Raw genomic sequence first — 25,855 nt, 5'->3', positions numbered from 1 at the left:
TTTGGTGACTGTTTTGCATCATTACCTGTTCATATGAAACATGTGTACTCTGGGGCCCTACAGCAATTCTGCTTTTACTACTGAAGTTTTGGATAGGACAGTGATGACTATAGCTCAGAATTTGCTTCAACAAGTCATCCAAAAGTTACAGAATACTCCATAGGACCGTGTGATAAAACAAAGAGCCATATATATGCTATTCTTCGGGCACAACCTTTAACAAGGTAACTTTGGCCAGCATGAAACCATGTTCATACCTTTTTGGTAATTTCAATATTTCCAGTTTAAGGAACATAGAGCAACACTAAACTGTGGTGCTCATGTGTTTTTTACTGAATTACTGGCATTTTACCTTTGATTTGAAAGACTCTGGACATACACAGACCACATATTGTAAATGTCATTTTCAAACATATTTAAAAATGTGCTTCTCGATATCTGTTGTCTTATTACACCTCAAGCCTGAGGTGAGTCAGCTGATGGTATCTCCTTGAATAAAGGTGGGAGAACCTTGTGTATCATACATGTTGGTGTACACTGTGCCATAGGAAGGCCTAATAAATCCCCCTTAAATAAATTGTGTCAGTTTTTGTTTCTTGACTGAGAAAAGACATGTAATTTAAAAAAAAATACATCACTAGTCTGTCTGATTTAAATTTTGGCACTTTGAATTGTTATTTCATATGCTTAGTGGAGAAATATGTAATCACTTAGAATGTATTCTATTTATTTTACATGGGAATGTTACAGCCTGCAGAAGCAGTTTAATATTTTTATTTAACAGAGTTCAATTATTGCAATTATGTTGATTTTTGAGGCAAGAATATGTTAAGTGATTTTTTTGACACATTTTCTTTGATGCACGAATAATCTTAAATATTAGATTTTTTTCAATATTAAAGTCAGATATGATAATGAAACAAAGGCTACAATTATGAGCTGCAATTAGTACACATTACCAATGGAAAAAGATTTGAAAGTTCACTCTTGCCTTGTGCACAAGGTTTGGGCTGATGGCCAGACCGTCTGTTTCATGCATCTTGGTGGTGCAGACTTTCTCCACTAGAGTGCACCAGAGAGCCAATAAACAGTGGACATGAAAAAAATATATAAAACAATGAGCTTACCAGTCCCTTTGTGCCTTTTCGTTCATATCATTTTAATAGAAAACATAAGACCAATTTTGAGGGAAAACAATAATATGAGAATGAAAAGCCTTGACAGACTCGTCATAGAAGAATAGCACAAAGTTTATTCAACATACAAAAAAATAATAAATACACATTACACACTTTATCAAAATATGCCAGAACATATGTGAAAATGGCCAATTATCTACTTATCAATACTGATAATGATAACACAACGCCGGGAGATATTACTTGTGCTAAAAAACAGTTTGAGATAAATTGATGCAATGTAACCATCATTACAAAATATTGCCCTTTTTGACATAGTGAACTAAGAGTCTTACAGACGCAAATGTTTAGAAACTGTCATGCATATTGTGTAAAAATACTAAAATATAGACATATTTGACGAAGGCAAGAGCAAAATTTAAAGAATATTTGCTTCCATGTTGCGGTGGTCAAAGGTAATGTTCTGTCAGTCATAGACCCTCGGCTGTCTGACGTTACTGAACAAACACAGAGCAGCTTACTTGTAAGAAAAATCTGTCTTGTATAGCTGATGCAGCAATGCATGCTTAAAAATAACAGATCAAACAATCTAAAAAACTATTACACACATGATGCCACACTAGTAATACTTTATGGTACTTAAATCCCAACCCTATAAAGTAACAAACAAAACAAGAAACAAATATGTTGCCTAGTGTTGTATAAAATAAAATCCATCTGTGAACAACGACAAAATATGAAAGAGCATTTCTCTAATTTTCACCTAATTAAATAAGAACATGCTAAACACCAAGACAAAAAAACAACATACCAAGGGCTTGGAGCCAAAAAGAAAGCCATATGTTAACCAAAATAAATATGTTCAAAAACATTCTGTCTGTTTCAGGGGATTTTTATATTTTTATTAGTCCAAGCCCTTGATATGTGTCAATTCATGTATTGCACCACAAGATAATATTGCATAGGATGTAAGCCGTTACCAGCTCCTCATTGCCCAGCCATGATACTGTGTGTGTAAAAAAAAAAAAAACTCCATAAAGCTCTGAAGTGGATAAATTTGGAACTGAGTGCCAATTTGTTTCAGCTGAATGGTTAGAAGGTCATAAATGCAGCTAAAAGGATGCATTTCATGACATCTCCAACATGTACGCCAGCAGGCATTTGTATTTTTACAGGCCTCGTTGTGCCAGTGGAATCTTAGCTCTGAGATCACAGATCCACTGTGGTATAAAGATAGAAAAAGAAAAAAAATAACTCAAGCCAGATAGAAACAGTTGTGCTTGTTGCCTCTCAGAAGATTCATCTACTGAGAGATGGAAAATCGATTACTTTGTCAGTCTTTCTAGCAGTCCTGATTCTCGTTGCAAGTGGAGGTGACCCCAGCCTTGGACAGGAAAAGCTTTCCGCTGGGACAGACGCAGACCTCGAAGAGACCCTGAGCGTTTCCAGAAACCCCTCCTTCGCTCAGGGGCAGGCTCGGCATGCGCACCGTCTCCGCATCCAGCACCAGCTGCGCAGCAGACAGCAGGAGAGCAAGGACGACACAAGGAGAACAACGGAATGGCATTGAATCAACAAGGATATATCGTTCTGCTTCATTCTTTCCACCTAAAGTGAGTGTGGATATACTCATGACAGTCTGCTGTGTATTCACTGAGTGTCAAACCAGTGCACAGGTCCATAAGGAAAATATAATAAATGTGATACAAATTCCACATTCAAGTGGCAGAAAAAACACCAGAACATGTGAACATTCAAATAACTTTTATCATTCAGGACAAGTTCACTGGAGATTAACACCCAGTTTTATCCCCTACAGCAAGACAAAGAGAGATGGGGCTGTTTTATACACAACATCTACAGTCATGGAAAGAATTATTAGACCATTGTTTTCTTCAATTTCTTGTTCATTTTAATGGCTGGTACAACTTAAGGTACATTTGTTTGGACAAATATAATAACAAAAATATATGATAAGAGTTTAATTTAAGAGCTGATATCTAGACATTTTCCATGGTTTTCTTGATAATAACCAAAATGATAATCAATAAAACCACAAAAAATGTCTACATATCAGCATATCAGCAACAAATTAAACTTTTATGAGATATTTTGTTGTTATCATTATAATTGTCCAAACAAATGTACCTTTAGTTGAAGTAGCCATTAAAATGAACAAGATATTGACGAAAACAATGATCTAATACTTTTGTCCATGACTGTATAGTGTAGTATAAATGTACTACTCACTGAAAAAGCATTCAAAAAGGGTCAAATCAGTGGCTGCGATACAGAGGTTTTATTCAACCAGTTAGCTGCACCACAATGATTACCCATCCCTGATTCAGCTGCAGTCAGTCCCTCCCCAAAACTCACTCTAAACACTTACATGGAAACTGCCAACCACAGCACCACCACGGACCTACAGAGCCCAAACAAATGTTTTCTAAATTCAAAAGGCAATGAACTCATTACAGCTTACAGAGGGAGATCTCATTGTTCCCTTTCGGCTTCATAAAGGACTCCTGGTGTTCACATGTACAGTTCAACTCTGCTGGAAGTCCAAAGGCAACTTACAGTACAGTTTAATGTCAGTTCTCGGTTTCAGTGCCTTACCTTTCCAACCACAAGCAATAGATAGATGTTACTTTTTTTTTTATTTTTACAACAAACCAGTACACAAGTAAAAGTCCTGCATTCAAAACTTACTGAAGTAAAAGTACAAAAGTATCAGCATGAAAATGTACTTAAAGTATCAAAAGTAAAAGTACTCGGTTTGCAGAATGTCCCCACTCAGATTGTTTTTTTATTCTAAATGTAATATTAGATTATTATTGATGCATTTATGTAAACAGTGTTTTAATTTTCTAAAGGAAGGATTCATTTTATCTTCTTTACATACTGTTATGAGGTTTAATTTAAACAAATGTCAACAACAATTTAATCTCAACCTGAAAAGTAACTAAAGCTGTCAGCTAAATGTAGTGAAGTAGAAGTATAAAGTTACATAAAATGGAAATACTCAAGTAAAGTACAACTTCATCAAAATTGTACTTAAGTACAGTACTTGAATACATGTACTTAGTTACTTTCCACCACTGCAACAAACCAAAACAAAAATGTGAAGTAGAACTGTTCTAATGAGCTTTCTCATTCACCATCTGTGAGTTTTTTTGGACAAAATCCGTCCCAAAAAGAGGAAAGAACACAGAGCTGCTATAGGTGAGTGAGGCTCACTTGCATGTGAAGCTCCCAGGTGTGACTGTGAGAAATTATGTTTCTGCCAAAATATACAGTATGCTGTATATATGCCATGCCCTTGGCAATCAAAAGAAGAAAAAACAGCTGGTGCAATTTGTCGTGGAGAAAACTTTTGTTTTTCTTACCAGTCCTTTACTTGACTGCAGGATAACGTCCATGTTCGAGGCGGCTTCAATGTTTCCGGCCAGCGCTTTGAGATGAACTCCTTTTGGTGCGTCCAAACTGAGAGAGCGAGTTGGAGACTCCAACCTAAAATAAAACAGCTTGGTGTCATAAGTACAGCTCATATCCTGCTCATTTATTTTTATTGAACAATACTAAGACCCTTATTGGGATCTAAAGTGTGTGTGTAGCATTTTTTCAGTGGATGTCAACTCATCTCAATGTTCTCAATATGTTTCTTACATCTCCACATGACTTTTAAAAGTCTTCATGTATTACCCAGTAACATGACCCATATATGACGGCTGAAATGCTCACCTGAGATCTTTCAAAAGTTCCGATTTCAGTGTTGGCACCTCCACTGAATGCTGGAAAAATGCTCCTTCAGGACCTGATTGAGAAATATTTTTAATACATCACTATTAAATTGCCACAAATACAACCCTGATTCCCCAAAATACCCTGTGAAAAATGTAACACAAAAATTAATCCAATGATCAGATTGCAAATCTTTTATGACCTATGTTGCATCAAATACATTACAAAAATAAGACATAATGGTCAAAGTGGGAAACTTGTTCTTTTTGGAAGTACATACACTCATTTTGAATTTGATGCATTCTGTTCATTCTGACTGGCATGGTCCCCAGAGGGTGAATACTGACTTTTACCAATACCCTGGCAGTGGTGGAAGAAGTATTCAGATCTCTCAATTAAGAAATCGTACTAATACCACACTGTGAAATTACTCCACTACAAGTAAAAGTCCTGCATTCAAAACTTACTGAAGTAAAAGTACAAAAGTATCAGCATCAAAAAGTACTTAAAGTATCAAAAGTTAAAGTAGTGGTTATACAGAATGGACCCACTCAGATTGTTTTATATATTTGAAATATATTATAAGATTATTATTGATGCATTTATGTAAGCAGCATTTTACTCCTGACAATGTAGGGCTCATTTTAACTATTTAATATACTTTTATGTGGTTTAATATATAAACATGGGTCATCATTCAATTAAAAAAAAAAAAAAATCATGTTTTTATGTTAAATCTCGACCTGAAAAGTAACTAAAGTACAGTACTTGAGTAAATGAACTTAGTTACATTCCACCACTGTCCTCTGGTTAACAACACCAGCAATTTACATACTTTAGCTTTAGTGAAACGACAGCTACTGAATAGTGAGTCCAAAAAGCCAATATCCACCAGCAAAAGAAAAAAATAATATGAAAACTTATCCTTACCAACTCATTACATTTCAGATACTGAAATATTATTTTGAAATATTTTTATATTTCTTTCTCATCACATTAGTGGAAATGGATTTCCATACATAAATGAGCATTTAGAATCTGCAGCACAACATTCAACATGTCAGATGGGAAACAATATACTTGATTGGCATCAGCATGTTGCATTGCAAGCTTGTTAGCATGCTGACATTAGCATTGAACTCACAGCACCACCGAATTTAAGTCCAGACAGACAGAAGAGCTGCTAACATGGCTGTAAACCCTGTCTTAGCTGTGTGTTGCTTCAGTTTGTGAAGCTCGTTTTAAAAAGTAAGTGCAGGCTGCTCTCTATGGATCAAAATGACCGCAGGCATAATGAAGCTATCAGCTGACACTCCCTTCAACATTAATCAGCCAGTGTGTGGTCAGTGACCCAAAACACAATCAATGCACACACTGGCCACAGAGAGACGGTGGGGAAGCAGGACAGAACAGATCAGCCTGATACTTTCTCCTTTAACCCTCTGTTGTGTGAAATTACTTATTGTGTGGTACACTGTAAAAAAAAAAAAAAGATAAACAATAGCTATTCAATAAAATTGAGGCAACAGATTGTGGGCAATATTATTAATTAAATCTAACTACGTTACAAGTTGAGTTAATAACAACTTAACAGGAAGTGAATTAAAAACTGTCAATTAAAAACAGACTAATTCTATTGTGTTGGATTCATTCAAAATTCTCTTGATTTAGAATTACATACATATACAGATTATATTTAATGTGATCAAAATAAGTAGATTCTATCTCAAACATTTTTATATTAAAGTTACTTAAACAACTGCCTCAAAATCAAGTATGCATTTATATTTAATACATTTTATCAAATATATTAAGTAAAATGAAATGACTACAAAATAATTTATTACAGTGTACAGAGAGGTTTGATGCTTCTTTCCTCAAAACTGCAGATGAAAGAAATACATGATTGGAATCTTAATGTGATGGATCTCACCTAGTGAATGCATGTTCAGGTGTAGATAACTGAGCTCCTGACATTTCATTTATATGTAGGTGCTCTTTAGATACCCAGCACTCAGCAGTATGACATGAATGATGAGGGAAACGACTGTCTGTCTTTGTCCTTGGTTGTTTCACAGATATCGGTCATCAAACCAAAGTGTTCCTGTTGTGTTCACATCTGTCGTCAATATCACTATTTTTCCCCCCCAAATTATGAAAATCATTTTAGCCAAGAGGTGCACAATATTTCCCAGGAAACAGCAGGCGGCGGCTGTCAGTGTACCTGTGACTCGTAGTTTGTCTGGTCCAATCACAGCCTGGTCGCCATCTGCAGTGAACAGCATGTTGTCATTGTGGGAGTTAATGAGCAGATTTCGAGTCTGTCCCTGAGCCTCTTTTGGACCTGCAACAACAAAAACAACAGCAAGAATACCTGAAGGCGTTTGGCAGTATTACCTGGAAATAAAACAAGTCATGAAAATCAGATTTTTTTCTCTTCTTGTTGCAAATCTGCAGCTTAACAGAAGCTAATGAGGCTCATTCATGCTTTACTGGCAAATAAGTGCCGCCTGACGGTGGTAGAAAAAGTATTCACATCTCTTACTTAAGTTAAAGTACTAATACCACACTGTGAAATGACTTGACTACAAGTAAAAGTCCTGCATTCTAAACTTACTGAACTAAAATTACCAAAGTAACAGCATCAAAATGTACTTTAAGTATCAACAGTGAAAGTACTCGTTATGCAGAATGGACCCACTCAGACTGTTTTATGCATTATAAATATATTATAAAATATAATTGTAGTCAAAATATATTAGATTATTTGTCATGATGTATTTATGCAAGCAGCGTTTATTAGACCACCCTTTTTCTTAAATTTCTTGTTCATTTTAATGCCTGGTACAACTAAAGGTACATTTGTTTGGACAAATATAATGATAACAACAAAAATAGCTGATAAGAGTTTAATTAAAGAGCTGATATCTAGATATTTTCCATGGTTTTCTTGATAATAACCAAAATCATTATCAAGAAAACCATGGAACATGTCTAGATATCAGCTCTTAAATTAAACTTAGATATTTTTGTTCTTATCATTAAACATAAAATGGAAATACTCAAGTAAATACTCAAGTACAATTTTGATGTACTTGTACTTTACTTAAGTGCAGTACTTGAGTAAACTTAGTTACATTCCACCACTGTACACTGAAGGGAAATGTGTAGATTAAAAATGTAAACTTCTCAATATACGAGAGGTTATTTGACTTCACAACATCAACATTCACGGCTCTGTGAGAGGTAAATCTAAAGCAGGCAGATCAGTGAGGGAGATATTTAACCCATTAAAGCACCTACAACTGTGAACCGGGATGCAATCTTCTCTAACAAGCATTTCATTTTTATTCACAGAAGGCCGAGAGGATGCAGGCTATGCTTTTTACGGCTTAATGATCAAGGACACATAACGGCACTGTGGAACACAGCAATTAGTTGGGTCATTTGTTGGCCTTTTAATTATGACAAAACACCCCAATGCAGCCGTTGGTGAGCCATAAAAGATGCACAAATATGATTCTCCACAGGCTCCAAGGCCCTCTGCGCAATATAGAATGACCCAGAAGCAACGGTAGCGAGAGGAATGTTGCATTTAATGGATTTTAAATGGAAATCGAAGAGATTATAAATGGAAAAGACGGCTTCATGTCACTGTTAATGTTGGATGAGAAATCGCTGCAGGACAAGTGCATGAATGACTTTACTATTGCCCTCATACATCAATGGGATACTTTGTTATGCATGAGTGCTCCATGTGTCTCTCTGTGTGTACATGTGTCCTCTTTCAGGCTCTTACCCACAGATATCCTCCCGGTGACATCACCATTTTCATCGCGGGCATTAAGGGAAACATTTTCCGATGAGTGCACGAGAAGTGAAGAGTCCTGAGGCGGAGAAAAAAGAAAAAGAAAGGGCCATTTTAACAAGCTGTGGATTTGCAACTGATACATTTGAAACATAGGAACTCGAAAATGGAAATCTGTTTTATTATGTGGAAGAGTATTTTTTAAGGTTTACACAACAAATGAGGTCAGGTTTATGAGGTTTATGAACAAGCTCTTGAAAAACTAATGACATTCTGCCTCAGCAGCACTTTGTAGCTGTTGTTTTTAGTGCTAATGAGCAAGTGTTTGAATGCTGGAACATGGTAAACATACCTGCTAAACACTGTATTTAGGCACAGCAGAGCTAAATGCTAACATGCTCACAATGCAAAAATGGCAGTCTCACAGAGCTGCTGGCATGGCAGTATATGTATATGAAGGAAATTCCCATGATCAATTATGTCTCATAAGTTGTTCCAGCAATTATCATGTTGATACTATTTGTTTCATATTTTTGTAATACATTTAACAGTTTCTGACCACATGTGAATGGATAAAAATGGTCAAACGATGCCTCCAAAATACCACATTAAGACACCAACATCTTGAGGAACAAAGCAAAAAAATGTGTTCTGGGATTTCTGCAATAATAGCATTTGTTTTTCAATTGGATGGTGAATATTTCTGTTCTGTTAACAGCTGAGAAACCCCCTTTTTGTCTAAGAAAAGCCATACATCCTCTGAATGCTCTAGGTCTCTAGTTTGTGGTTGTAAAGTTTCATGAGGCTGTGATTATCCTAGAGGTCACAGCAGCTCATTTTATACAGTGAGGTCAAGTTTAAGAAATGCTCTCAATGCAATGAAATTGCTACTTCAGGGACTTGGATCATCACACTTGAATGAGATTGGACTCATTGAATCCACAAGAGTCTCAGCTTCCCACGCAATTTATGTAATTACAAGACTGTTAAAGGGATCCCAGAAATATTTAAATACAAAATAACACATTTGTACTGTAACTTTCACTCAGATATCTTGAGGTCAGAAGTCAATGGACCCATTAGAAAATGCCCATGTCAGCTTTTTCCCCTCACCAAAACTAACCCTGGAGCGTTATTTTAGCCCCTTTCTGACGAGCTAGCATAACAGGGTGTGTACTAGGGATGGGCGTTTGGAAGAAATCTGCCAACTTGATTATCCATAACGTTAACAATCAATTAATCGCTATGTTTTTATACAAACTCCAGTATTAAAATATACATGGGCAAAATAAAAGATATATATACACAGTACTATGCAAAAACCCATTTTGATTACGGACGTTTTTATTTTGAAAGGACGAAAAGAGACTTCCTGTCAATCCTAAAACTAACTCGGTGAGATTAAATTATAAAGATAATGTCAAGGAGTTCATTGTGTTTTATGTTTCAGCCCCCGAAGAGGCATGAGGTTAGTTTTCACAGTAATCTTCATATTTAAGTGTATTTTGTGTTTAAATAAGTTTTGAATCAAATTAAACACAGTAATTGATGCTAGCAAGGTTTGATACAGTAAGCTAGTAAGCTTTGCTCAAATTAATCCTCTTGTATTTCTCTGTGTTTTATAATTGTTATTACAAGTTTGTAAACTGTAGTTTTATCCAACTTAATTCTCAGCTCATTGGCTGATTGACGTACGGCCGCAGAACTGAACGCTCTGCGTGTTCCAGTTCAGAGATAAAAAAATTAAAATAAAAAGATACACAGATCGATTAAAAATTCCATGTGATCGTTCAAATTCTTAATGACCATTAATCAATTAATTATTAATGGTCATTAATTGGTACCAATGGATGCCTTAGATCTAATGTGATATGATACTAATCTTCTCTATAGCATTATAATAGAGGCCTGAATAGCCTCTTAAAGACAGTAATGTTGGCTTGGATCGCCAGCAATCTATGGCTTATAACAGATCTAAAAAGCATTAAGATTTATCAAGCCGAAATGAAGCCATTAGTTACAGCTTTACCCCCTTATTAACCAGTTATTATTCAAAGGTCCCGCTGGCAATCCCACTGCTTTTTCTTTTCTTCCGGAGGGCATAGCTGGCTCAATTTTAGGAATATATTAAAGATACTGATATTATATGAAACTAGAAGATCTAACGAATCTATAGACCCCAAGTTAGGCATGTGACCTCTGATGTCATGCTATCTGAAGTCTCCTCTTTACACACATTTATGCTGATAACATGCAGTTTAATGCAAAAACGACAGTTTTATGAATAAAATTGCATTATTGAGCACCAAATGTGTGTAGCAAATGGTATCAACCCAAAAATTGCTGCAACAACTCAACACAGTTGAACATGGACTGGACTTTAAAAAAAGCGTACCCTGATGTTATGACTCTTTATTCACCATAAAAGGTTTCAATAAATAAATAATAAACTATTTAAGTCCATTTTTATTTGATATTTTTGACCAGAACAACTTGACACAGTGCTGAGCTTCATCTCAAATTAACCTTCAGGTTCACAGCTTTCAGATGATGTTCACTACGTCTATGTGACATTTATTGTTGTTATCTCCCCTTAAACATCCACTGCCCACAATCACCCATTCTCCAAAAAAGAAAAAAAAAAAAAAAAGGACCCCGAATGATATTTCTGTCACACTAATATAAGCGGCAGATATGACTCCAGGTAATTGAGTGACACGTGACAAACACAAATTAAGTCTTTATAAAATGTTTAAATGAGGCAGATAAATCACCACTGAGCCTCTATAGGTGGAAGGAAACCCTGTTGACAAAAAATATCCAAGAAACTAACTTTCATGTAGAAGTGGCTCACTAAATCCAGAATCTCATTAGACATCCACATTAGAGAAAGTGTCCGTCCATAAATGAGGAATACATTACCTTTTTAATGAGGCCCATAAAGAAGAAAGAATGCTAAAAAATTGCTGCTATGAGCAAGAAAAGCCATAACATGTAAACAACTGCAGCAAAGTGTTCCCATCTGCTGCTAGCAGGCAGGCCATAAACTACTTCCCACCGCAAATATCCCTGAGGTTAATGGGGAGCTCACTGCGCTACCACGTGCACTGTGTGGGACTGCCAAATTCAGTTTGTTCTGACACATCTCCCAAAAAAACTACAGTCAGAAATATGCAGTTCACTCACTACAGCTGGATAGAAACGGCTTTGAGTGTCTGCAAGGAATTAGATCTAGACACTGACAGGACATTTAGTCTGCACACATCCAACTCACAATCAAGTTTAGGTTTGGTAAACTGTGAGATGCAATAATGGCCAGGCTGTTAGGCTACTTAACTGAGCAAACAGAAGTATGAGAATGAGCTTGGAAGGAGATAGAAGAGGGAGGAAAACAGAAGGTAGACGGGGAGGAAACAGAATGAAGAAGTGCGTGTTCCTGATTATCTTACTTCTCTGGAGTGGATCTCCTGGGCGTAGACGGGGAAAAGAAACTCAGACTCGCCGTCCTCCAGCTTGACTCCATCTGAGTTTACTTGTAGGTGTCCCATCCCTTCCTACAGCAAAGACAGAGACACACGTATACATGTCAAGATGCAGCACACTGCAAAAACATTAAGCTTATCAAGTATTTTCTTCTTATATCTAGCAATAGTATCTAAATTATATTGTTTTGAGTATAATTTACCTACTGACCATAGCTTTATGTGCTTATTTAATTAGTAGTATTATTATGTGCTCATTTAATTATCTTATTGTTTAAAGATTTCTTCTTTAGGATTGACGGTTAGCTTTTTCATTATTTTCAAGCTATTTAACTGTTGAATACTAGTGAGTTTTTACCTAAAATATTGGTTCCAATTGAGAGTTTTAGTTGCATGTAGTTTGAATGCTATTTCAAAACCATTTTCTACCACCAAAACGTGCTTGTTTCAAGTATTGCCGGCTTATTTTAATGTTACTACAGTTGTGCTATTCAAGCCACAATTGCTCAAAATAAATGTATTTGGATTTTTTTCGACACATCATTTGTTTTTCCAGTGCCAAGATATTTTTACTTACTTAAACAATTCTTACAAAGAAAAATTTACTTACTGCACTGGCAGATAATTTTACTTGTTTCAAGCATGTATTTGCTTAATTGTAGTTAGCTAAGAATCGAGCAGTGGTGCAAGAAGTGTTCATATCCCACACTGTGAAATTACTCCACTACAGTAAAAGTTCTGCATTCAAAACTTACTTCAGTAAAAGTATAAAAGTATCAGTATCAAAAAGTACTTAAAGTATCAAAAGTAAAAATATTCATTATGCATAATGAACCCACTCACACTGTTTTATATATTCTACATATATTAGATTGTTATTGATGCATTTATGTAAGCAGCGTTTTAATTTTGTCAAGATAGGGCTCATTTATAGGGCCTCAAAAGTAGTGGAGTAGAAGTATAAAGTTACATAAAATTAAAATACTCAAGTAAAGTACAAGTGCCTCAAAACTGTACTAATACTTGAGTAAATGTACTTAGTTACATTCCACCACTGGAATCTAGAAGGTTAGGAAGCATGTGTGGATCATGAGACGAGTCCCTGGACACAAACATGTAAAAGGTCCCACCATTTTTCCATTTGTAGTGGATTTGCCTCTTTTTTGGTTGTTGATGTGCGCCTCTTTGTAGTCATAATGCATCCTTTTTGTGGTTTGATATCACTTTGGGGTTTTTATTTGTGCCATTTGTGTCATATTTTTGTCTCTTTGTGGTTGTTTTGCATCTGGTGTGGTCTTATTGTATGTCTTTAAAATAAGATAAGTTATGACTTTATTTATCCTGCAGTGGGGAAATTTAGCTGTCACAGCAGCTCAAGATACAGACACATAGATATAGAAGACAGAATAAGAATATAAAAAATAAGACATATACATACATTCTATACACATTAAACACATTTCTGCTATTTGGCATTTATTATTTTATATATTATATATATTTTTGTGTTGGGATGGGAAGCACTTTCAGGAAATGAAACAGATATTGCATGTTGGAGAAAATATATTTTAGCATGTTAAATGAGTTAAAGTTGCTGCATGTAGTAGTATGAAGATCAATGAATAAATATATTTAAATATGTGCAGAGATATACACAGTATAGTACAAGTGGTATATGTCATATATCATATAGGAAAAATACAGAAGGCCATTTTGTGTCTCTCTGAAGCTACTCAGTCAGTCTTTGTGATCCTGTAGTTTTGCCCCCTGATTGCAGTGATTTTGTGTATTTTGTGGTCTTTGTGGTCACTTTTGTCCCTTTTTGGTTGGTGTGCCCATTTTGTGGTCATTTTTGTGTCCCTCTGTAGTAGCATCGTGTCTCTTTGTAGTCATTTTATTTTGTTTTTTGTCATTTTGTATCTCTTTGTGGTCAGTGTGTGTCCCTTCAAGTGATATTTTGTCAGAGGAGGCCATGGGGCGGCCTGAAACCCCTGAGCCTGGACCCAGTAAGCCCAATAAGTGGTCCATCCATGTTCGAAGGTAAGAGATTCAAATTCTGTTTTACAACTACTTTATAGGTTTCCAAGTGTGAAACACACACACTAACTGTGCATGTGTGTGTGTGTGTGTGTAGGTTTGTTTCATCCCTTTTTAAGCTTCTGCATAAATCTATGGTTACCATCTGGAGTAGAGCAGAAAGCTGACAAGAGTCCATGAAACAAGAAGCACAAACTATCCTGTCTAGACAGCAAAGTATCATTTAAAGACAGATAATAGGGCCGTTTCTACTGCTAATAAAAATAAGCAGGGTCATTTGGTCAGTGTGATGAATACACAATCAACCCAGTGACACTAATAACACTGAAGATATAAAGAGAAGCATGGTAGGGAGACAGGTGGAAAAAGAAAGGAGTGAAAACCCCCAGCTGAAAATACAAACTGCCAAGATGAGTCATGCGTACCGTGTTGAACCACATCACCCTGAGGATCCAGATGGTGAGGGCGAAGTTGACCACCAGGATGATGATGAGCAGCAGAACGAAGAGGTAGAGGCAGCGCTTCCTCCAGCCATAGATGCCGATCTTGTAGACGTGGTCAGGCACCGGCCTGGGCGAGCTACTGCCCTGGGTGGTGGTGACATACTGCTCCCGCACCATCTGCTGGCTGGACACATGGTGCAAGGCAACAGAAACAGATGTTAACAGAAAAAAAAACACACACACACAACACATGCAAGACATATTGCTCATGCTGTGCAGCAAGATTGGATATGACATGCCACAGAGTCTGTGTAGTTTGTGAGAAAACAGGCCATGGACAGTAATTATTAAATATGTTAAATAGGTCAGATGGCGAAACAGAGAATTATTTTAACACAATCAACGATTTAAAAATCTACGATAACCAAGCAACCAGGTCTGAAAAGTGAAGCCTATGTGGAAGTGCCTTAAACATGCATTCTTTCTATTGGCCAGCAGGGGGTGGCTCCACTGGCTGCAAGAAGAATCCAGATTGTATATACAGTCATGACATTTTTTTTTATTAGGTCAGCCTTTTTTTCCCCTCTAATATCTTGTTCATTTTAATGCCTGGTACAACTAAAGGTACATTTGTTTGGGCAAATATAATGGTAACAAAAATAGGTCATAAGAGTTTCTCCTACATTAAACTCTTATGAGCTATTCTTGTTATCATCCTATTTGTCCAAACAATTGTACCTTTAGTTAGCCTGACTAACACCAGACTAATCACAAATGAGATTAGTCTGGAAACCACCCATTCTCTGTAGAGGAGGTGTGGTTTACGATCCTCCGCAGCCATTTATTGGGCGCTTAGAATATCTATCAAAAGCGTCTGTAGGTAGCTCTTAGCCAATTGTATCAGTTGTACCAGATGACGTAGTAGAGCGACAGAAATTGATGTTTGTTGTGTGTGTGTCTGTGAGAGTGTTGCTTGCTGCTTTGCTTCTCCAGTTCTCGCTTTCTGCAAGATTATTTATTTTCACGCTTTATTCCCCCTCATGTCATTCAGCCACACACATCCATCAACTCTCTTTAGCTGTAGATTGTGTTTTAAATAGTTTAGAGCGAAAGCTAATAGCCCCGCTACCGTAACGCCGGTGATCTCGCTACGAGCCGGGGGACAGCGGAGCCGCCGAGAGACCTTTCGCCTTTCACTCTAAACTATTTAAAACACCCTCTACAGCTAAAGAGAGTTTCGCATCTGCTGCAGCCATGTTGGATCCGTAAGAAAACTACAAGCTTCCGTCTGCCGAGTAGTACGCATCATCGTCCTGCCGTCCCTCCCCGTTCTGTGATTGGATCCCTAAAACAGGGCTAAGAAACCTCTCTGGTTGCCAGACTGCCTAGAGGTTCGAAATGAAATTCGAGCGCGCAAGGCAGTATGGGTATACCCAGGCTAACCTTTAGTTGTACCAGGCATTAAAATGAACAAGAAATTGAAGAAAACAAGGGTCTAATCATTTTTTCCATGACTGTAAGTCTATGAGAAAATGACCCTACTTCCCTCTTGATATGTTACCTCAGTAAACATTTTCTTCACAAGTTTATAGTTGCAAGTATCCAATACAGCATGATGTTCATTTTGTAAATTATTGTTTCATCTAAAGTAAAATATAAATGATATATATCACACATATCCTGTAAAATCTGAATTCATTGTGTTCAGTCATTTAGTTGTATACACACATGCAGCCTAACTGCCTCTCTATACAATGCCTTGTTCACACAGTGCACAGGATATCATTCATGAGCCCAGAGCTTGTGCACAGACCCAGTGGATATCTGGCTCATTGCGCCAACGGAAAACTTGATGCAATTTCCAGCAGCATTTGAAAAAGTCAAAAGTCAAAGGAAAATGCCACTTATTACAGAGCAGAGGTAGTACTTTCTCTCTGCACAGCAGCAGGCCATCAGACAAAAACCAAGGAGATAAATGTCAGCATACTTCAAACCGCAGAAAGTATTATAAGTTATGACACCAACGGCAGCTGTCTGTATTCAGCTCACGTGAGGGCAACAGAGCTCCAACTGCAGGACTGCAGAACCTGCAAGCAACCCACCCCCAGTCAGCACATTTGGACCCTCTGACAATGTGACAACAGGGAACCTCAGGGACAGATTTCACAACAACACGGGAAATGTGTGTTTGAACACAGCGGAGCCAAGGACCGCACAGCCTCACAGGGCTGCAGAGAGAGGAGCGGTGTCACTCTGTTGAATAATCTGCATTAATAACCAGACAACAGGCTGCAGAGAAAGCTGCTTTCATCGAGCACAAGGCCTGAAGAAAATGCTGCCGGTTGTGGATTATTATGAGTCAATAAAACAGAACAGGCAGAAACAAAGACGGACTGCAGCTTTCTCCAAGCAACAGACTGCTCCAAAACTTCATCAATACTGAAGAGCCGCCACATCTAAAGTTTATAGGGAAAATTCTCTAAGCAAAGATGTATCTAGGTTGTTTCAGCAGTGTTTTCTGAACCTGACAGGGACTCAGGTAGCCAGGCTGATTTACATACCGGACAGATGTTGCATCTTACTGCCAAAGTAAAGGCGTTTTCCATCATGTTAAAGGAGCCACTTTTCAAAGCTAAAAAGCCATTCTTCTTTCACTTTAACAGATGTTCAGCAGGGGACATCACCACACTGTGTATTCCATGTGTTGCAAGCAGAAAAGTGCTGACAGACTACGGCTCAATATGCTAATTTATCCTCGTGTTTGAATGGAATCATATGATGAAAACATATACATCGCAATAGTGCTGCAAGATTAGATATGACATGCCACAAAGTCAGTGTAGTTTGTTAGGGGTCAGACAAAACAGATCATGTACAGTCACTATTAAATATGTAAAATACAGAGAATTATTTTAACACAATCAACACTATTTAAAAATCTACGATAACAAAGCACCAGCAACCAGGTCTGAAAAGTGAAGCCAATGTGGAAGTGCGTTAAACCTGCATTATTTCTATTGGCCAGCAGGGGGTGACTCCACTGACTGCAAAAAGAAGTCAGATTGTGTTGATTGAGTCTATGAGAAAATTACCCTACTTCTCTCTTGATGTTACCTCAGTAAACATTTTCTTCACAAGTTTACACTGCAAATTATTTTGTTCTTACCAAGATAAAAAAAAAAAGATTTAGAAGTATTAGATCTTTTTTTAAGAGTTTATATTTATTTTTTAAGTGTTCAACATGATTATTTCTAGATTCAACAATCTTAATTCAAGAAATCTTGTCAAGTGAAATTATCTATCCATGCAGCAAGATAATTTCCTTCAGATTTAGTGGTTTTATCTTGTTTTTAGACACCCCTTTTTGTAGTGTATACTCAAGTCCTCAATACAGCATGATGTTCATTATTACAATAGACAATTACGAGGTTAAATTTCTCAGAAAATCTGATATCTGATAGGATTTTAAGGAGATACCATCTGTAGATTGTGGTTTTGTTTTTACATCACACTTTACATTGGCAGTCAGTTTAAAGCAATTAACAAACTGGACTCTTTCAACTGGCAACTCACAAGCTTCTCCAACCTTTAAGCTCCATTAACCAGAATAAATAGTGCATAAAGCTCAGGACAGGGCTCTCTCTGCATAATAATCGTAGAAATAATGTGCAAAGGTCCACTTTGAACCTAATGCTGATTAAAACAAATTGTAAGAGAACCACAAAGGCTCTGGCTTCATATACTTTTAATGAGTGACCAGATGAAATATCGTGATAATATTGTTAATATATGAAATAACCATATATATCAGGATAAAATACTTATTGCACACCCTACACAGTTACAGACTGTGCATATAATCACATACTGTTAAAACAAAGTCACAAAAGTTGTGTTTCTGTAAATAATGAAGCAGATATTCCGCCCTCACAGCGAGGCGCAGTGAATAAAAGCAAACATGCTCGCTGCTGGGGTCTGAGCTCACTGAGGTCCAGAGAGCCGATAATAAAGGCCTATAGTCTCCGCAGCTTGTTTCTTGCTGTTTGCAGTAAACACAGGGAGGAGAAGTGTCGGCATAAAAGGCTGAGAGTATTTCTATGACCGAACCTGCCTCTCCACAGGACCTGTCACATGGCCTGCAAGCCCCGCTGTGATGAATAGCCCTTATTTCGCCACCAAACAAATGAATCTCCCCTGAAAAAAGAAAAAAAGGGGAGGAAAAAATGACTTTGTGCCATTTCCACAGGGGAGAGGAGATCAAAGTTTGATAAGTAGTCAGTTATTTAGAATGCTCATTTTTCCCTGCCGCATCTCACCTCATTTGTATTTACTAATCGTACTTGTGAGAGAATAATACACGAAGACAAATTGAATCGCAGCAGTGCAGCAGGGAAACAGCAGCTCAGAGTGAGGCTGTATGCTACAACATGATGCTGCTCAGCTAATTTCATGAACATTGAAATTGGATTGAGTCATTACCTTTGCTGAGGAGCAGTGGTGGAATGTAACAAACTACATTTACTCAAGTACTGTACTTAAGTACAATTTTGAGGTACTTGTACTTTACTTGAGTATTTCCATTGTAACTCTATACTTCTACTTGACTACATTTTGAGCCAAATAGTCCTTTTTACTCCACTACATTTAGCTGACAGCTTTAGTTACTTTACAGGTCGAGATTTAACATGAAAAACATGATATATCTAAAGTGATGAGACATTTTTTTAATTAAACCTCATAACAGTATATTAAGTAGTTAAAGTGAGCCCTATCTTGAGAAAATTTAAATGGTAATCAAAACAATCTAATAATATATTTGGAATATATAACACAATCTGAGTGGGTCCATTCTGCATAACGAGTACTTTTACTTTTGATACTTTAAGTACATTTTGATGCTGATACCTTTGTACTTTCACCTAGTAAATTTTGAATGCAGGACTTTTATTTGTAGTGGAGTAATTTCACAGTGTGGTATTAGTACATTTAAACAAGGGTGGTGTAATATTTTTTTCCATGACTGTATCTTCCAAATATACTTAAATGAGATTTTAAAATAAACTAAAATAAAGGTTTTGAATGCTTTAATGTCATCTTTGCCATTTCTTAATGTGCCCCTCTGATTAAACACTGGCCCCCACAGTAAAATTTGAAGAACCGCCACTGATTTTAACAGTTATCAACATGTAAAATACAGACATTTTCCTTGTAGAGTCCATGTTGACTCCAAATTCCGACTTGAACACACCAAAGTCAGAAGAACGACTTCCCATCTCAGGACATGGGACCAAGAAGCACATGAATGCACCATTTGCTGTGCCATTCTAGTTTTTTCTCCATTGCAGCTCAAAAGAGGACTAAGATTAATCAGTGGCTGTTAAATTGACCGATTCCATTATCCCCAACACTACACCTATTACCAACCACAGATCATTTGCGTGTTAACATGTTGATCAGCCGACTCTGCACTACAGCAGTGAGGGTGGATTTCTTCATTATGATCTTAATGAATTTGATCTAACCCAGTCTAATTACTTTAAATTAAGACATTAAGAGGCCTCTGCCCTGTACTCCAGCAGCAGTGGGAGGAGGAGGAAGCAGCTTTGAAGCTGGATCTTTAAAGGCGTCTTCCACTGGGCTCCAGTTTCACTGTTACCACCACCAGCCCTTCAGCCACACACTGCTCCTTCCATAGCAACCCAAATAAACACTCCCCGACAGTCTCGCTGCTCAAGTGCCAGGAATGCTCAATTTATGGGACTTTATGATCGGAAATACAGCCTGACCTTCAATGAAAATAGTTTTTGTCAGTCCCATGTTGTTTTTTTGTTAATCCCCCTGGTGATAGAAAACTTGTTCTAAATTACATTCTCGATCTTAAACTTTAATATGGATCCTACACCTCAAGAGAGACAACTAAATTCAAGTTTCAAAGGCACTACAGACATCTAACACGGTCCCTTGTTCCCAAAGAGAAAGAGCCCTTGGTTCAGCACTGTTAGCAGGCCAATTTATCCTGGTGCACCCTCTCAATTAACCTTAAACAAGTGATGCTCCTCGCCTGGCTCTGTCTCCATTTCTCTGGCCGGACAGGCTAACTGCTCGCCTAAAATCCACAGGGTCCGGCTGTAAATGAGAATGGAGGCTTCCATCTGAGCCGAGGCTTGACCTGACCAAATGCCAAAAGTTTCAGGGAGTTAGGAAGGCTCAAATTGTGTAGCTGGAGGACATTTGCAGAGAGAAATACTCAGAGGAACTCTGCGTGTGGAGCGATCGAAAGCTGAGCACAGGGCTGGAGTTTCTGTCTGGTGAGTGGCCGGCGTCATGTCTCCACTCTGCTGTGATGCCTTAACTTCTAAAAATAGGACATGGCATTGTGAACTAAATTTTAAAAAAGCAGCAGAGGACACGCACACATACAGTATAGGTAAAACTAATGGACAATGATAAGACACTGGAGTATTGTTTCTAATAACACACGAAACACAAGTGAGGTGCTTGTTCCCTGAAGTTATTTTTGTATCCCAATATTGCTGGCCATGTATGGTAAAACTGCCAATAGCACTTTTTCCTAATCCCAAACTACTGCTGTAGGGACTACAAATTGATCATGACACCAAAGAAGGAAAAACACTCAAGAAATTGTTTAGTAGGTCAAAGGTTGCCATTATTAAACACTATCTTAAAAGGAAGTTATGAAAGAAACTAAATGCCACAGAGTATTTGTGAAAGAAAAAAGGGCAGAGCACTCACCGTTGTGTGTTCAGGCTCAGTAGTCCTCTTTCCTATGCAACAGTAACAGAGCTCGAGCTGGTACGAGCAGCCGGAGCAGCAGCAGAGCTTGAGCCCCTCACACGTCTGTCTGTCAGCCACTCAACAGCTGCGTGCCATAAATCCAGCTCTGGAAGTAGTTGCCCTGGCTGATCACCACGAGACGGCGCTCCCACTCCCCTGCATACCCACACACTGACTCCCTCAGCCTTCCTGCAGACATTTGAATATCAGCGTGCATGAGAGAAAAAACAGAAACACAGAGGAGGAGGGGGAGGAGGAGGAGGAGGAGGGGGAGGAGAATTAACCATCAGTGGAGAGGTTCAATCTCTCTCACACACAGAAATCATCCGTAATGACCAGAGGCAGTCGTTTGTCATGCATACCAGTGAGTCACTTTCACTGCCCAACCCAAGGCTCTGTGCAGTCTGCTCTAATTTGAGACTTCAGTCATGGCTCTCAACATAAAGTTAAGCTGGTGTTTTAGATAGCTGCGCTGGTTGACAGACAGGCAAGCAGCAGGATGGGCGGACCTTGAAGAGGGCAGTTAGTAAGTCAGAGTGGAGGAGCAGACAGGCAGCAAACAGCGTATTAATAGACAGGAGGGCGTCAAGGTTGCAGTTGTTCAAATGGAAATCATTCAGGCATGGTTTTGAATTACTTCTGTAACAAAATACAGCTCATTTTAAAAGGACTTTGTGCATTTGACTTAAACAAATAACTCAAAGTCTTCCCTTTAATATCACCAAAATATAGATAAATCATGCTGTTAACATTTAAATGAACATAGTATGCTATACTGACAAATATATGTTAACCCTCTATGGTACGCATTATGATGCCATTTAGGAAAAAAATGTTTGGAATGTTTTTTTTGTTCTAAAATAGACAAAATAAACAATGTGAAGAAATTTTATAATTTTTTATTTTATTTTTTTAAAGTTTTTTATGGTTTGTTGCCCATAGGCAACATTGTACAATAACGGTGCACAAGTGAAAAACAACATTTTTTAAAAATTATTATTATTATAAAATTAATTTAATAAACGTGTAATACATAACATTTTAAATTTAAAAACATTATCAACAGAACTTTTTTAACCGGTTTCTTGTCTGAATTTTGCCTGTAGGCAACATTGTACCATTGAACCAACATCCCATTGAAATGAATGTAAGTGTATGAAACTATCAAAAATGAAGGTTTACTCACCTATCAGTGGGAATATATATTTTTTCCAGATGGAAAAGGGCAAGGAAATTATATTTTTTATAAAATGGCAAAACTGTTTCCTTTGGAAAAGTCTGCTAAATAGGGTTTCAATATGGCCTCCTAGAGGTCATGTGACAAACTAAAGCATTGCTATTGGTTCCCTATACTCTTCCCTCATTTGTATAGTATTGCATCACTCAAAAAGATGCATTGAAGAAATTTGACAGGCCAAAAATGGGTATGTTGCCTTGGGGCAGCAACGTACCGTAGAGGATTAAAGTGTCGCTATGAGACTTTCAATAAAGCAACAATTAAGAGAAGATGACCATCACCTGGGGCATCTGTCGCCGATGATAACTAGATTGTTTGTGACAGTTTAGGAGTCCTGAAGCTACATGATGATATTGCCGACTGAAAGAAATAAGTATCCTAACCCCATGTGCTCAAGAACAGAAGCTGTAAAAAAAAACAGAATTAAAAAGGAGAATTCCTGCTTGTCTTGGTTTAAAAATCTGCACCATTTAAAGGCAGTGCACCCACACAGGTGTTTCCTGTTATTGGCTAATTAGAGCTCTGCTCAGGTTGATTTTGGACGGAGCTACACTGTGAACAGACAGTTGCTATATCCCAATGTCAAGGATCCTTCATTGGTTGGCTCCTTCCTTCGGAGTCGGGTCCTCCAGAGACCCGGCCAGAGTCCTTCCTATCACTGGTATAACGCACAAATGGAGCAGCCTTCCGAGTGTGCAGCTGCGCGTCATTACGTAACTGGACGTTCTGCCTAAATTCAGTGCTGACATGGATGTGGCTTTGGCATCAGCACAGAAGATGCTTAAAAGGTTGAATCTCCACGATTGAGCAAGTAAATCCTGGCTGAATTTGGCCGCTACTTAGTTTTATAAAAGCAGCGGCACATACCCAACACCATGGCGATGTGTTCTGTGATTTTTTTTATTTTATTTTACAGTACAATAAGTTATAAATAGAAATAAAGGATAATAGCGGACAGTCGATCCCTGTTAACACAATAAACAAATTTCTAACTTTCTGAATGGCATTGCTACGTGTACTTTGCACATAGTACATCATCATCTGACGCATATATATTAATTAACATTAACTTTAGTGACCGAGACGGCATCAATTTAGTTTATCATCTTTTAGCTAAATATACTGGCATTTGTTAATGCATATGTTTTGCTTGACTTTGAACACAAGTTTTGTAAGTTATGTGATAACAAATATTTAGTGTAAACAGGAAATACTTCTATATGTAAATTCCTATCGTGCCGCCGGGGTCGCTGTTTCTTCGCTTGCCATTTTTAAATCTCCCAGTAGACTGGTGTGCGCAATGCATTATGGGTCGTGGGGCGCACGGAGGATACCCACATGCATCCTCGGAATTTGGGCAAAAGAAGGACTCTGTCCTCCGGAGCATCCTGGACATTGGGACAGTCCTTCGACGGATGTCGAGTGTCCTTCAAATTTAGCCGTTTGAGGATCCTCCTTGACACTGGGATACAGCCAGTTTTTTACTCAGGCAAAGAACAATGGCTCCATTGGGATGCAGTTGTCATTAATGCTTCCAATCACACCGGATCATTTCCTGCAAGAAAAGTCAAAATGTGTGAAAAAGGGCCAGTTTTGACTTTTAGTAGCATGAAAATTCACAGGTGTTACTGAAAATATTTACAATTGCTGTGTTTAATTAAAATATCAAAACTTGATAGAAATAACTACAAACATTAAAAAAGGTAAAATAAGTTACTAGTCATCACACATTCAATTACAACCTACAATGAAATGCCTAGTGAGTGACACATGAGTTGAAAAACTGACAAAAGAAATGATTACATTTAGACACAGGTCACGGTAAAACTGTAAATATTTTCACCAGTAAGCCTTGATGGTGTGACTGTTAGTTAACATGCAAAATACCATGACCCTGAAATTGAAGCAGCTAAATAGAATTCAGTCATCATTAGGTACTTACTCAGGTCCTGTACATCTTTGGTGACCCACACAGCTGATCTGAAGGACTGTGTGTGTGTGTGTGTGTGTGTGTGTGTACTGGACTTAATTCACATTTCCCTGACTCTCCTGTTTGCCTTTTTTGCACCTGCTCAGGTGGAACTAATTACATCTTAAAGGTACAGTCACGTCCATCTTCTGACCGACAGTATTACAGTATATTTACTCCCTCTCTCTCTCTCCCAACTACGGCCCATACAATAGACAGATTCCAGCCTGTGTGTTTGTGTTTCTCCAGCAGATTCACATGTCAGAGTTCACCTCAGTTCAGTTTTGACCATGCAGTTGTACATGGTCTGCCAATAGAAACAACAATTCACCGTCATTCCAGCTTTGTTGTCCTTGAGCTGTGGGCTGTTTGTTTAAAGACAGCACTGCAACATTTCAAATTCCTTGTATGTTTACACATGCTTGGCCAATAAAGGTGATTCTGTTTCATTATAGCATATTGAAAAAAGTTATCATTCTGCCAATATCATCACCCTGCTTTAAACCATATCACACTATCAAACTACAAACTGCAAAGCTCCAAACTGTGTAGACCATTTTAACCCTCTTATCACTTTAATTTGCTCCCCTTTCAGGCCCTTAAGACTGAAAATGTCCACTTCCAAAAAAGCGTGATAAAAACTTTACAGATTAATCTTTTTTTCTGCATAAACCTCTTAAACAACTTCCACCCTGCTCAAAACTACATCAAGTTTAAACATTTTTGGCATTTTAACCCTTTAAAGGCCAGTTTGATTGCACAATGTCACTGATGGTTTTTATGGAGAGAAAAAACACCCACAAAAATGTAGTTACTTTCCATATAATAAATATTTTTTGGCTGGGGCATTACTTTTTATCACAGCCTTGGATATGTCAGATTAAGAAAAAATGATTTTGATGCATTTTTAGCTGTTGTGTAGTGTCAGATTTAAAATTAGTTTTAAAAGGGTTTTTTTCTTTGAAAAACAGTGACACCATGTAATCAACGGGCATTTTATGCAGAAAAAAGTAGAAAAAAATATTCTTAAGTATTTTAAGTTTTTATAGCATTTTTTGGAGGTGGACATTTTCAGCCTTAAGGGCCTGAAAGGTTAGTAAATTTGTACACAGTGTATGACCAATTACAAAAAATGAAATTTGAATTTCAAATTATATAAAGAAACAAAACCTTCTTCCAGGGTTAATTGAACTGAAGGATACCT

The 25,855-nt window shown here is 37.6% G+C and overlaps 1 protein-coding gene across 5 annotated transcripts; it reads right to left on the bottom strand.

The window, feature by feature from the left end:
- Window positions 1-1,232: 1,232 nt before the first annotated feature.
- sgcg (sarcoglycan, gamma) lies at window positions 1,233-24,703 on the bottom strand. Of its 5 annotated transcripts, none has more exons than XM_059331983.1 (11): window positions 24,625-24,679; window positions 22,632-24,237; window positions 21,808-21,954; window positions 21,404-21,634; window positions 14,633-14,834; window positions 12,138-12,242; window positions 8,680-8,767; window positions 7,105-7,224; window positions 4,881-4,953; window positions 4,526-4,649; window positions 1,233-2,649 (listed from the first exon to the last, which is right to left on the bottom strand). In XM_059331983.1, the coding sequence occupies exons 5-11, from the start codon at window positions 14,825-14,827 to the stop codon at window positions 2,482-2,484; spliced, it is 873 nt and encodes a 290-aa protein (XP_059187966.1). In that variant the 5' UTR covers window positions 14,828-14,834; window positions 21,404-21,634; window positions 21,808-21,954; window positions 22,632-24,237; window positions 24,625-24,679; the 3' UTR covers window positions 1,233-2,481. The 5 variants fall into 5 exon arrangements, with proteins under 5 accessions (XP_059187966.1, XP_059187968.1, XP_059187969.1 ...); XM_059331985.1 differs by having other exon boundaries at window positions 22,964-24,237; XM_059331986.1 differs by having other exon boundaries at window positions 24,021-24,237.
- Between the last annotated feature and the right edge of the window lie 1,152 nt (window positions 24,704-25,855).

This window comes from Centropristis striata, chromosome 4 (assembly GCF_030273125.1).
Source record: "Centropristis striata isolate RG_2023a ecotype Rhode Island chromosome 4, C.striata_1.0, whole genome shotgun sequence".
Lineage (NCBI taxonomy): Eukaryota > Metazoa > Chordata > Actinopteri > Perciformes > Serranidae > Centropristis > Centropristis striata.
The sequence above is the reverse complement of the archived record's forward strand: the minus strand, read 5'-3'. Positions and strand labels throughout refer to the sequence as shown.

What these genes read in the sequence shown, in the direction of transcription:
- sgcg (XM_059331987.1), bottom strand. Translation starts at nt 14,827, where the DNA reads ATGGTGCGGGAGCAGTATGTCACCACCACCCAGGGCAGTAGCTCGCCC. An exon ending in AGGAGATCCACTCCAGAGAA is followed by an intron (nt 8,768 to 12,137) that starts GTAAGATAATCA and finishes TCTCCGCCTCAG; the next exon opens with GACTCTTCACTTCTCGTGCA. An exon ending in AGACAAACTACGAGTCACAG is followed by an intron (nt 4,954 to 7,104) that starts GTACACTGACAG and finishes TTTCTCAATCAG; the next exon opens with GTCCTGAAGGAGCATTTTTC.